We start from the raw sequence: 14,195 nt of genomic DNA, 5'->3' as shown, positions 1-14,195 counted from the left end.
CTGACAGAATGAGAAATACTGGAAAAACCAAACCGTTAGTCGTTTCTGGAAATAATCAGTACAATAAACCCATGTAATAAGCAAACAAATGCACTGTTTTGGTCTTTACTGTCTGATTATATATCACCTTCAAATTCTGTTTTAGTTGCTAATACATCAAACTGAAATTGTCTTCAATGGGTTCTCCTTGTAGGACCATGAATTTTTCAAACAGTATTCATTCATGTGGACCAAGCATAAATTCCACAAATGAAATCAGTGCTCAGCCTTCAGAAACATCTTTATTATTGAAGTGAGGAAGTTCTGCACATTAAATAAGACAAAAAAAAAAGAAGAAAAAAAAAAGGGTAATACATTTAAAGAGCACCAACTTCCACTCACCCACACCTTGACTGGAACACACAAACCATCATTCTCAGTTGCAGCTTTAAAACAGTTCATGATTTCTTTTGTTTTGTCAGTACTGTTATGTTCAAGTACCAGACAGCAGCCATCAAAACAAAACACAGAAACCAACTACAAGACATTAATTCTTTTGTGCATGTGCAAGGGGTGCAAGTATTTGAAGGAGGGAATCAGGGGGCGAACATCCGGGTACAAATATATTGCAGGAACTTTCAACTGGGAAAATTCACTGATTGCTGAACTGACGATAGGAAAGGGTAAACAAAAAAAACAAAAAAAGAAAGAAAAAGAGACAGGCAAAAGTGTAAAACAAAAAAAGGACTTGCTTTTAAATATCCTGAACTACTTGGTTTATGTGGTGAAGATGCGTGTCATAAAAAAAACAAAACAAAAACACCCCATGTGCCAACATTCCAAATCTTGCTACCAACACACATGTATCAAGCCAAAATACTCAACTCATTCCATCCACATACATGTAAAAACCAAAGAAGTGAACATTCTAAGCTGTGTGTCAACATTTCCATTCCTTTTCATGGTACTATCAAAACAATGCATGCATGCAATCAAGCTTCCAACCTTTGATCCCTATCGAGTAGAAAAAAGGCAATTTTTCAGACTGTGAACGATACAAATGGAACTATCAGGTGCAAGCTTGATGGCAAACATCAGCTGAACCTGATAATAATTCTAAAGGAAATGGGAAGGATGACACCAATAAACTGATGATCAGAAAACCACCACTCTTGACAAATACAGTCTGCACAGCACACTGAGTTGATCACTAATCTCAGATCTCACTGACTCTCTGATATATGCCTGCCTCTGAAAACAGGGTATGGCTACCAAAATGGCAAGGTAAAAATGGCCTTGTGCTTTAGAACCTACCTGATTAAATGTATCCCACAAAAAGCTACTTCTCATCTCTCAAAATTGACCAACAAATAGAAAGAGGTTGTCCTCAATAAAGATGACTTTCTAAAAAGTAAAATATAGAATTGAAGTATCTAGCAAACTTCTGAAACACTTAGCTTAAATTGTATGATACAAACACAATGAGCTGTTAGAAAAAAAAAACATCAATCAAAATGATTACAGGTAAATAGTAAACTACATATTAAAATAGAAATGGAAAACACACTGATAGAAATATATGCAATAGTGTGTGTGTGTGTGTGTATGTGTGTGCCATTAAACCACAGAAAAGCCATAGTTTGACCCACACTCCTGAGTTTTTTTTCGGTTTTTTTGGCAAAGTAAACACTGTGTAAAATAGATTACATTTCCAGTAAACTGCAGTTTTATAATAAAGTAAACCTGTTGGGCAGATTACAGTATAAATGACAAAGACTAAGAGAGAGAAAAATGATTTGTGTCATTTTCACACCCAAATGATTAAATGCGTAGGAATACTGATCATGAAATGTTCAGGTCTTTGATCCATCAGACTAATATCTAGAAACAATCCATTTATCAAACTAACCTGTAAAAATGTCATCAATTTCAAATATACCGCACAAAATACAGGGGGAATAAAAGAAAAGAAATTAACAAAAAGCATAAAGACCGCTTCCTCAACAAACGCATTCTCCCAATTTCTCCTCCACCCCTTTCTGAACACAATCATCAGTCTCTCAATGAGTCAAATTTCTGGTCTTTTTTTTGTTTGTTTTGTTTTTTTAATTCTGGAACACAAACGACACTGACTGTCACATGTAATGGCATACAGACACCAGATACCAGACACACACATCTACAGTCCATATTCCTGGGCTCTGTCTGTCTCCCTGTCTGACAATGTGCTGAGTTATCCTGTCCTCCTCTACCCTTAGGCCCTGGCTACTCAGATCAAACCAAGTCTCTTGCACCGGGTGACTAGTACAAGTTCTCTGCATTCCCAGAGCGTGGCTTCTTGATCTTCTCCATGTTCTTGTGAATGATGTCATGCAGGCTGGCCTGTAAGGACATCAAACAAACATGCATCAGTATTATACCTTATAAGTGTCAATGAACTGGCCTTGGTGAAAAGACAAACTGTGAAAATGGAAAGACAAACTGAAGCAAGAACGACTGAACAAGTACAGAAAGTTCAGAATCATGTCTGTGAGTAAACTAAGCTTGTATCACCCACCAACAGATTTCCTAACCCTTTTCTTCTGTGAGGACACTTTGGATCCTTCTGCAGCTGATGTCGGTGTATGAGGTCTGGAGCCACAGTGACTAAAGTCAGCTGTCATTCATCAAACACTTGCAAACAAAGAAGTACACTGCTGTCTAGGCTATAAGCAGAACCACACACTTAGATCCCCCTGACAGGCCTGATAGTGCAAGATACTGATAAGTAGGTCAGCTGCTGTGCCTGCTAACCCGTCACTGACCCTTCTTTGTCTTCTATTAAAGCGTGGCAATTTGCGCGCCTCTTTTGAGCGGGCTGGTGAGCATACTCCTATTTCTGTGGCATTAATGTTTGCACTGTTGGAAAGAGCGGACACTTCTCTTTTTGATGGTGGTAGTACTTTCCTTGGCTGGAAAATATTTTTTAAGATAGCAGTATTTACTTGACAGAACTGTGCTGACAATTGTGACTGGCGGTGGTGTGGTTTTTTTTCATAGCAGAAGTACCGTGAGTTTGGTTTTCCTTCACATTCTGTTCTCTCACATTCCTTTCTTTCATTCTGTTTTCTTCCGTCTTTCTTTCATGCTGTTTCCTTCCCTCTCTTTCTCTCCTTCATCCCTTCCTTTCTTTCGTTCTGTTTCCTTCTCTCTCTTTTCTTCGATGTGCATGAATGACTGAATCAGTGTGCCTGTGGAGTACTTGTACAAGCTACAAAACAGTTGTGATCTTTAACACACCACAGCTTCCTTCAGAATTCCCAGCTATCAACACAGGTTAGTGAGAGGCACGCTGATGTGTAATGCTGTGCATGGAATGTATTGTCTGTGTTGAGCGAATTTTGTGAGATTAGATTCAGTGTGTTAAAAATGTGTCAAAATGCATGTTAACAAACTGGTGGTAACCATACTTGCTTTTTTCAAACAGTTATCCTGAGAAAAATAATTGGATGTTCACATTTGAGTTTCCTATCGTTTTAAAGCTAAGACTATGCTCTTTCAAACTATACTATTCATTAAGCGATTGTGTTGACAAGCAATGTGTTATCAAAAGTTAACGAAGAGGTGTTGTTTTCTCCGCGATTGTGTTGACAAGCAATGTGTTATCAAAAGTTAACGAAGAGGTGTTGTTTTCTCCCTGTCGCCGCTGCCATCGTGCGGAACAGCACACTGGTCTTTCTCCCTCCCAACAGCTGATAACGGCTGGAGGTGCAACGTGAAAGAGAACTCGTAGCGTTTTGTGCTCTCAGTTCTTCCAAGCTAAAGCTCTAACCCTTCCAGCGGTAGCTTGTTATTTTTAGGCATTGACTTTCCCTCCCGAGCTGAACGCAGGGTCAAGTTCGCTCCTCAGATGAACTAAACATCAAGCGCTGAACGCGTGTGAGTAATATTTCTTTCCCCTTTCATGACACTGAATCCATGACATATATTTCTTCTGCTCCATGCTTATAAATAAAATGCTAACTCCCAACAGATGTGACTGAGCAAAATTATCCAGACAGCAAAGATCTGACAACCACATGTCATAGTTGTAAAAACTTTTTGTGGACGTAATAAAATTCAACATGTCCATAAGAAAAAGGCAATTATTTCCCATCAATTTATAAACCATTCTCCATCAACGTTATTTTCAAAATACTGTCAAGCACTCCAAGACAGCTACAAGCATTGCAGCCTAAAACTAATAGGACTTTCAAGATCAGATCTGGAAAAAGCAGTCTTAAATTTGTTAAGGACTTTTATGGGGCATCAGTGAACCCTACTGACCATCATATATACGTCAAACAACTATGGCCAATTATACATGGATTTTTCTATAGCACAGACATGACTCCATGGCACAAATAAGCAGCACGAGAGACAACAGAGGGCAGAACACAAGAGGACAACAGCAACTTACGTAGTGATTCCTCATCTCGCATAGCGTCAGCCTCAGACAAATCAACTGTTTTTCATCCAGTTCGCGGATTGACTGGCGGTAGTCCTCCTGGAAGTACATAAGAAATCATGTAGAGTTGATGGATAATTAACTGACTCACTAATTACACACACACACATAAAAACAAAACAAAACAACCCAATAACAAAAAAAAAAAAAAAAAAAAAAAAAAAAGACGACCACCCATACACTGACAACAATGAAATGACTGTCGCCATGTAGACAGATAAGGTGCCGTTTTCAGGGGTGCAGGAGACTAAAAATGGTCAATTATCTAGATAAAGAAACACTAAGTACTTGTTTTTGATGAGGAGGAACAAATATAGTTTGGATCATTTTTGTGGTTTATTTTTTTGTAGACAAACTCCAAAAAACAAAAGTGACTGTGTAATCTTTCACAAATATCTTATCTCATAAGCCAATTCCCATCCTCCTCCTCCCAGCCTGATATTTTATTTTAGCAATGGAGTGTTGTGTGGTCTGGAAATATGAATTTCTTCATCTGTATTACTCATCATTTTTATGTGGAGTTGTCTGGTCTGGAAACATTCAAAGTTTTGTTGCATTAACTTCTATCCTAAATGTTTCTCCTTAATCGGTGCACACTGCAGCCCACAACTGGTATTTCTTTTGTGTGTTGTGTTGTGTGGTGTGGTGTGGTGTGGTGTGGTGCGGTGTGGTGTGTGTGTGTGTGTGTGTGTGTGTGTGTCCATACAAATTTTCACCTTCACAGTTTCAAACCATCCCAATCTTTTCTATAACTTCACAGAAAAAACAACAACAGCATAAGGACTATGGAAAACACCAGACAGCAAAGCTGCAGTAGAAAACACAGTCAAGATGATGAAAAAACAAGGAACTATCTACAGCAAAGCAAAGGCCATTTACCACATGTGGGTACTTGGCAATCCTGGAGATGATTTTTGCTCGGGAAATGTAGTATCGAGACAGCTGATCAAGGTAAGTGGCTGACTCTGTCTCCACCTGTCGTGCTTCTGCCATAGTGTCTTCCTGGATGGGCAAGCATTGGGAGATGGGGAAGCAATTAACAAATGGATATATATTTGAAAAGAACAACAACAAAAAACAAAACAAATAAAAACAACGCCCCCCCCCCAAAAAAAAAATCGCATTTTTGTAAAACTTCAGCATTCCTAAAAGATGCAAAATAACGAAGAACAAACAGCATTAACCTTCTGCATAAAACTACGCCAAAGTGAAAGAATATATCATTAAATGTATTCAATAATATCAACATCAAGAAAATAGAGCAGTGGGCAGCAATTAACTTGCAAATTACAGGCAACAAGAAGAGCAAGAGACAATAAAAACTGGAATGACCTCGAGAAAAAAAAGGCATGCAACTGAGCTTCAAATGTTATTATTAAAAAAAACGAAGAAGAAAAACCCCTGAAGAATTAAGATAAAAAACTATCTATCTATTATATGTGTGTGTGTGTGTGTGTGTGTGTGTGTGTGTGTGTGTGTGTTCTTGTTTCTTTAATTTAACACCTTTTCACTTTGAGTGATATTAGACGTGTCATGTGTGTATGCATGTTGGTGTGTGAGATGGGGATGGGATGGAGTTTTAAGGGGGATGTACAGAGAAAGGATAAACTATAACGATGGAATAAGCAATTCATAAACATCTGCATGCGTGTGCATGTGTGTCAAGTCATGAAGCACAGCGAACCAAATCACAAAAACAGACAGAGAAACTCACCTGAATTGAGACCCCAAAGTTGTTGCCATCTTCGATTTTGGGTATCAGAAAACTGATCCACATTTTCACCTGTCAAAACAGACAACATACATACAAGTTACCATTAACCAGAAATAAAAGAACATGTATGCTAATCTGTAAGCAGCACAAAGTTCTAACAGGGGACAAAGAAGACTATTGTTATTTTCAATATGCACTCACACAAGTCACAGCTTTATTTTCGTATCTTGTCTCCATTTAACCCCCTGCATTGAGATTTTTTTTGGTCTGTTTGCATTTCCAGTCTGCTGAGGTAAAGAAAGAAAATTAATGTCTGTTTATTCTACGTCTGGAATGGTGCTAAAATATCTGCAAATGTATCAGACACAACAACCAAGTGCAATTATCATGTTGTTTTCCTCTACTATACTACTCTTTGAAACATAAATACTATAAATGAGCACTCACATACACCCACATCCTCCCACCCACACCCCTACAAACACTATCACACAATATTGCAATACAAACGCTGACTGTTAACAATATTTCGGCTTGAAGCTTCAATCTGGAGGCTTTCATAGTAAATGAAGACCCTAAAATGAAGGTTTCAAGCTAAAACATTGGGTTTTTCTAAACCCACTACTAACATGACCCAAGATCCTTTAACAAGGTCTGACCAAGGACATAAAGAAAATAACAAAAAAACCCAACTCCAAGCAGGTGACAGAAACTGGGGATCTAACTCAGAGAAACTCAGGCGAGAATCCAGCGCTCCAACCAGTCAACCCACTGCACCCATCAGAGGAACAGTTCAAACAGTAAAAACAAAAATTTGTGGAGTTTTCTTTTCCTTACTGAACGCTTAAAGACTTCTTCTTCTTCTTCTGCGTTCATGGGCTTCAACTCCCATGTTCACTCGTATATACACGAGTGGGCTTTTTACGTGTATGACCGTTTTTATCCTGCCATATAGGCAGCCATACTCCGCTTTCGGGGGTGTGCATGCTGGGTATGTCCTTGTTTCCATAACCCACCAAATGCCGACATGGATTACAGGATCTTTTATGTGCGCATTTGATCTTATGCTTGCGTATACACACAAAGGGGGTTCAGGCACTAGCAGGTCTGCACATATGTTGACCTGGGAGATCGTAAAAATCTCCACCCTTTACCCACCAGGCGCCGTCACCGTGATTCGAACCCTGGACCCTCAGATCGAAAGTCCAACACTTTAACCATTCGGCTATGGGAACGCTTAAAGACAAATTGTAAAAAGAGTCAAATCCATCTTGGACAGCATAATGCACAAACCTGGTTACTTCCCTTGAACAGTATCTTGCAAGTCAATAATGAAAATGGGATGAATCAGACACACAGCAGTTCCATACACCCCATGGCAGACATGGAGGTTAAGAAATGATTTAATTAACTGTGATACTCTAATATCCCTTATATCTGGAATTCTGTGAAGTTTCAGGCAGAAATTGATAGGAAAATAACTTTTGTTTCTACTAAAGTTAGCAATAAAAACCGTGAAGAGATGACAAACTGCTTCAAAGAGGGCTGGCTGCCAAATAAGAAAAAAATAATCTCAACTGAAAAGAAATGTTGAGTGTGGGGACATGTCTTCCACCACAATCCATCTGCCTTGAAAATGAAAAACTGACAGTGAATGTGTGTAAACCTTCATTCTGACCCCAAATTTGCTACATATTATGAATTAATGAGAACAAAAATGTATCTGAAAACTTCTGGTTTTCTTGAACATAACCTGTATGATCTACTAGAGCTACTGAACTCTTTTTTGTTCACATTATGTTTTTCTCTCTCTGAAAAGAATGATGACAATTCATATTCCCTAAAATGAAACCCCCCCTCCCCCTTTTTTGTTTTTGTTTGTTTAGCCAGAATCAGTGAAGTGCTTGAGAAGAAGCAGAAATCCTGTTGGAACAGAATAAATTTAAAAAAAAAAAAAAAAAAAAAAAAAAAAAAAAAAAAAAATTGAAAAAAAATTGAAAAAAAAATGGGAAGGGGAGGGGGAAAGAAAAGTTGTGTACCATGTTGGCATGCTCCATGAGGTCTGTGATCAGAGGTTTGATGCTTTCTGCCCATTTGTGGATAAAGGCATTGTACGGCACCTTCCCATTGGGAAACACAAGCACTGGTGTACCTGTAACACATTTAGATCAGCAGACTGTCACATATCATGTCATGAAGTCATCTTCCAAAAAAGAACCTTTAAAATCACACTATAAGACGGCCATCTTAAACAAGGCTGGAATGCTGGGAAGTGAGATAAATCAAAAACCCCTGGAAGAAACAGCTTATTTTTTTTAGCAATAAAGTCGGCTGATAACAAAACTAAGACATCAATCAATAAAAAAAAGAAAAGAAAAAAAGAAAATAGAAAAAAAAAAAAAAAAAAAGAGGAAAATTGTTCACTTGCAGACATTTATCAGACAATGGCTTCAGAAACGCACACAGCCTTAATTAAAGTGTACAGACACACACACACACACACACAGACAGAGCTAACAACACATGCTTGAAGAGTCAGAAGACAATGGAAGATCAAACAACCAGGCTAAGATAAAAACTGCAAATGTGAAAAAAGATACAGCCTGCAGCTCTGTCCATAAAAAAAAGTGACATACTTTTAATTGCCACAACTGAAACAACACATCAATTACTAAAACACTATTCTTTAACCGGATGCTTTGACATGCAACAGTATCATTTTGTTCAAATGAACTAGCTGTAGCTCTTGAAAAGATGACAAAACTTAACCTCCACTTACTTGCTATACCGACACATGTCACAGCATATTAGGCACTAACTGAAAGCATACACATGAAATAGTCACCTGAAGGAACAGCAGCAGGAAGACTGTCACTGCCATTAGCATCCAACTTCCTTTTCTTGGTGGTTGGCTTGCAAAAGAAAAGAAGGAAAAGAAATAAAAAAAACCAAAACAAAATAACAAATGTAAACAAAACACTCCGAAACTTTTGTTCATAATCAAAAGGATATTATTTTCAAAACATTTGAAACAACCTCAAGTACTTAAAATTATGTGACAGATGACAGCTCTGACATTCTGATACCACTTTTGACCCCAGAGAATGACCTGCCTCTTTAGTGACTAATCCACTGATGCAACAGTTGTCTGTAAAAATATTTTGGCTGAAACATGCTAAAAAGTTCTCAAGCAGGGATCTTTAAACTTGCAATTTCCTTTCTGTCGCCAGAAATCTTTCTTTAACAAACTCACACTCACCCCATATATCATACAACTGACATATATATTGTGGACTGCTGTAATACTATAAATTAAGTTTGTTGCACACAGTGACACACACAAACCATCAAAACAGGGTGGTGGTTATTACATTCTTTTTCTCCCCCTCTCCTTTCTTTTTATACACGAGCAAAATCAACTGACCATTCTAAACCTGGTACCACAAATCATCTTTTCTTTTCTCCAATACAAACACCAGACACCAATGAAATATACAATTATAATCATAATGCATAAGATGAAAACATACAATTATTGCTCATACCTCATCTGAGTCATCTTCTTTGAGAGATGCAGCCTCTGGAATTGGAATGTTGATGGAGGCATGGACATCACTCTTCTTTTCCGCAACCATTTTCTGCACAAATCAATTAAAAAATATAGGGAAATCTAAAAAGATGTACTATCCTGTCTTTTAACATTTCAAGCAATTTGAAAGGCATTAAGAAACAAAGCAATGTGAGGCAGAAGTTTCTGTGGGGAAAGAAAATGTAATAGTTTCTAAAAATGTAAAATAGATTTCTTTTATTGAAAATACTGTCTTCAAATAATCATAGGTTTCACGATTTGTGACAATGATATTGTACCAACAAGTTCAACCAAAACTGAACTTAATTACATTGTAAGTAATACTTGCTATGTTAGTATGTATTTGATATTTATTCAATGGAATCAAAGATAAGTTGGGTTTTTTTAACTGTTTACCAGTGTACCATGTAATGAGGTAAATCAAAAAGTGCGGTTTCAATTTAAAATTATCAAACACATCAACTGGTGAAATATAATTTTATCAATGATGCAAACAAGTATGTCTTTTGATGTATGTAGCAACTTCACAAAGAGGATGGTATCAACCTCTTCAAAGCCCAATGATGTATACAAATTTATGCATCATGAAAAATGCACTGCGATTTGCCCCATGATGTACATATATCCACCCGAGTCATTTCAGGATTTTTCTGAAACTTCCTATTTTAAAGTTGATATGTCAAAAAAACAAACAAAAAAACCCACCAATCAGAGAGCTTGACATGGCTACTTTCATTATCCACGAGGAGCAACAGCCAATCACACCCTGTATGGTAATTACTGGATATTATTGTCAGTACCCCTCTCAGAAAATTTCAAGATGGTGGACAGTTTCAGTTTCAGTAGCTCAAGGAGGCATCACTGTGTTCGGACAAATCCATATACGCTACACCACATCTGCCAAGCAGATGCCTGACCAGCAGCGTAACCCAACGCTGATGGTGGACAAAACACAGCAAACACTCTTTGTGATTTTGTCACACAAGATGATGCACAAGCTTTCCAAATCATTGAAGAAAATTTTGTTCTTGTGGTTAAAAAATCTTGTCAGATGGTTCACTTGAGGCACATGAACGCGAGAGTGATGATTTGTACCGCAGTTGCAGAGACAGAGAGGGTGGGGGTTATTGTAGAGCTAGGTGTTGCCATAAAAGGAAACCGATAGTGAACAGGTGGCCAAGAATAGCTCTATGGCTGGCCTAGAGTTAACCTCAAAGACAGCACATCCTCATCTTATTCAGGGCAAGAAGTGTGTGTGTGGGGGGGGGGGGGGGGGGGGGGGGGGGGGGGGGGGGGGGTAGGTGTTTGATAAAGGGAGTGGAACAAGGTCATGTGTTGCATGAATCACTGGAGAAGCATGGTTTTTTTAAAAATCATGTTGGAATTTCAAAGAAGGGGATCAGTTTCCGCCCGCAGGCAAATTCTGATTAGTACCCACCCCATCCCCTGCACTGCGTGCCAACTGCAGAGATGCCAATTCCTGTCAAGTGTTTGTAGGAACAATCAGGAAGTTTGGTAGGAACATTTTGAATTTGGTAGGAATACTGGGACTCTGAACAAACATACATTTTATTTACAGGCCATGCAAACACTTGGGCCTACCTGCAACACACTGTAACTGCTACGATTAAGCTGATTGGTCCACTCAATGCTGTTTCAATGTAAACACGCATGTGATCAGCTGAGTATCATCACATGAAACCAAGGTTAGCAGTGACTGCCCTGGCCTCATGTTCAATAGGTCTAGAGTGTCTGGGTAATGCCACAACAGGAAAGCATGTGACCATGCTATGTAGTCAACAATGAACTGGTCGGAACAATTTTGACGTTGGCATAACATCGGAACAAACTGCGATCAAGTGTAACAAATTATGGCAAAAATGCAACAGTTGGCATCTCTGCAAATGGGTCAAAGTTAACCTCTTTGATGTTTTCTTAAAGGGAGCATGAAGTGAATGGGCATGGCACAGGCAGGCATGACATATGTTGTGTGTGTGTGTGTGTGTGTGTGTGTGTTGTTAAATAAAAACTTATTTTCATTTGTCTTGAAATCACAAAAAGAAAGTTTGCTAACTACAATTCTACTGCTGTTGCCAAAGAACTATTAGTGAATGATGGGTTAAAAATGTGTAGAATTCCAGAATTTTGGATGATAATTTATAACTGTATGTGTACATAATGTACAACACATGATTTAGTTTTCAGAAATCATCTAGGTTCATTTCAGCTGCTGTCAGTATTATTAGCTGTTAGTGTTATTAACATTCTGTAACATATATATTCAAAAGTATGTAAAATGTCTTTCTCACAATCATGGTTCACTCACTGATAACCAGTATGTTACGGAATCTTCAGGCTACCAGAAATTTGATAGTCTGTTCATTTTCCTTTAAAAAACAGAAAAAAAAGAGTATGGGTTGATGTATACTTTTTTGTAGCTGTTTGCTAGCTAGAATTTTTTGTTAATTATTGCCCTTTGAAACCAAAAAGTGCTGGGCGAATACAAAGCACAGGCCAAAATAATGCCCAGCACCACAGAGGTAAACACTACATAGGATATATCTATTCTCAGCAGATGGATGGAAATATTTCATTAATTTAGATCTATCATAATGCTGACAAATTAATAATAATATGCTTCCTCTGCCAACAGCTGTTGCCAATTGTAAGCTAAAAAAAATATTTTGATATCATTATCATCAATATTTACCACAGATGCATTATATACATGTCAAGTGTACAAAGACTGGCATAAAAAGCACTCAGCCAGGTTAGACTCATAATGTAAACAAGAGCTAAACAATACAAATAATTTATCAAACAATCACCTGGTAAATCTCTTCAATGTCCAGCACTTTCTGTGGGAAAATATCTGTCACCAGAGCTTCAGTCTGCACACGAAATAAAAAAACAAATGATTAAACTGACAACTGAGAAAATGTCAATGGTATAGTTATCTCCACATCCAAACAAAAACAACAGGTTGCTTAGTTTACATCATTCCATAATACAACTATAATCTGACACTTTGGTAGTGTATATATAGTTTAAATTACTTCTTCTGAACTCCCACCCACAGACACTTTTTTTTCTGAAGTAGCCTGGTGTCGATCCTGGATCAATACAGAGCTTGATGTTTCGTGTAGTTCCTGACAAAAATATCACGCGACTGTAATCAAATGAGAGTTAAACACTGATTTAGAGGCTGTTTCTTTAGACAGCTGTCAATGGATTCAGGAGGAAGTGATGTAGGTGACCAAACCGTGAGTCATGAGTCTCTGACTCCTGTTTGGATTTTTTTTTTCGCTCTGAAGAGTTACAATAACTTACACTGACCTGTTCCATTAGCCATTGGTCAAAAGTTCATGCCATATACTGGATAGCAGCAAAAGCAAACTCAAGAATCATAAAAGGCCTTGGATTAGGGTGAGGGCCTAGGGTTAGGGTTAGTTAAGGGCCTATAATCAGGGCTGGGGTTACTGGTTAGGATTAGAGGCTGCTGCTCTGCTTGTCCTTCAACCTAGGATTGATGCCAAGCTGAACTCTCCACAACGATCTGGGATTGATGCAAAGTGCTAACCTATTTTCCAAAAAAATTTTTTATAACAAAATTCTAAAAGTAAAACCGATTTTGTCCTTCTGGACAGACACCTACTGTGTATAGATTTTTAAATCAGCATTTGAATCATATTTGATGAATTAACTTGTCACTGTTTTCTCAATCTATATAATCAATATATGGAATTCTCAGCAGACTGTTAGTGTTATATTCCCAGTATTAACAACAAACTAGCATTTGACTAGTTAATTTAATGTTACACTTACTTCTTTTTTGAAATTCTCGATGAAATCTGCGACCTGAAACAAAATACAAATTGAAAATAAACTCTCAAAGTAAAACCACATCAACAAATAAAAATATTACAGTTAAACTTTTACACTGCTTGAACATGCATGCACACACAAACTCACACACAGAGCCAAGGGCAAAACATAAGATACAAAGACAAAATATAAAAGATAATCTAGAATGGCTAGATGCACAAGTAAATTACAATATTTTCCAATTTATGTGATGCAACTGCTATAAAAATGACAAATTCAATTATCTATGAAGGCTGACTACATTATCCTAGAAAAATTCTGATGTGAATAAGAAAGTAAAATGAAATGAATACCTAAAAGTTACACTTTTCAACAAAGAAAGCTCATCACTTCCACTTGTGTATGTGGCTATGCCTGGACTAGTGAGAGGGCTAACCAATGGTTATCTACTACAGTGCTAGCTCCAGCTAAGTCTTCTTTGATGATGCAACTATCATGAAAATAGCAATACTTATCATCATCAAGACTGGTGTAGAGAAAGGGAAACAATTTTCAGAAAGAAAATGTGTTATTTTAACAGAAGTATATAACTAGTGAAATCT

General features: G+C 37.6%; 1 protein-coding gene across 1 annotated transcript in view; it reads right to left on the bottom strand.

Annotated features, from left to right (window-relative positions):
• Positions 1 to 262: 262 nt before the first annotated feature.
• LOC143294050 (proteasome activator complex subunit 3-like) overlaps positions 263 to 14,195 on the bottom strand; it is a 15,249-nt gene continuing 1,316 nt past the window's right edge. The window contains exons 2-10 of the mRNA XM_076605464.1: positions 13,594 to 13,626; positions 12,597 to 12,659; positions 9,725 to 9,817; positions 9,025 to 9,091; positions 8,219 to 8,331; positions 6,180 to 6,248; positions 5,345 to 5,467; positions 4,418 to 4,504; positions 263 to 2,361 (exon numbers count right to left, since the gene is read on the bottom strand). Coding sequence (XP_076461579.1) covers positions 2,281 to 2,361; positions 4,418 to 4,504; positions 5,345 to 5,467; positions 6,180 to 6,248; positions 8,219 to 8,331; positions 9,025 to 9,091; positions 9,725 to 9,817; positions 12,597 to 12,659; positions 13,594 to 13,626 — 729 coding nt within the window. The 3' untranslated portion in view covers positions 263 to 2,280. The remainder of the gene's footprint in view (positions 2,362 to 4,417; positions 4,505 to 5,344; positions 5,468 to 6,179; positions 6,249 to 8,218; positions 8,332 to 9,024; positions 9,092 to 9,724; positions 9,818 to 12,596; positions 12,660 to 13,593; positions 13,627 to 14,195) is intronic.

The sequence above is a fragment of the Babylonia areolata genome, chromosome 19 (genome assembly GCF_041734735.1).
Source record: "Babylonia areolata isolate BAREFJ2019XMU chromosome 19, ASM4173473v1, whole genome shotgun sequence".
Classification (NCBI taxonomy): domain Eukaryota; kingdom Metazoa; phylum Mollusca; class Gastropoda; order Neogastropoda; family Buccinidae; genus Babylonia; species Babylonia areolata.
The sequence above is the reverse complement of the archived record's forward strand: the minus strand, read 5'-3'. Positions and strand labels throughout refer to the sequence as shown.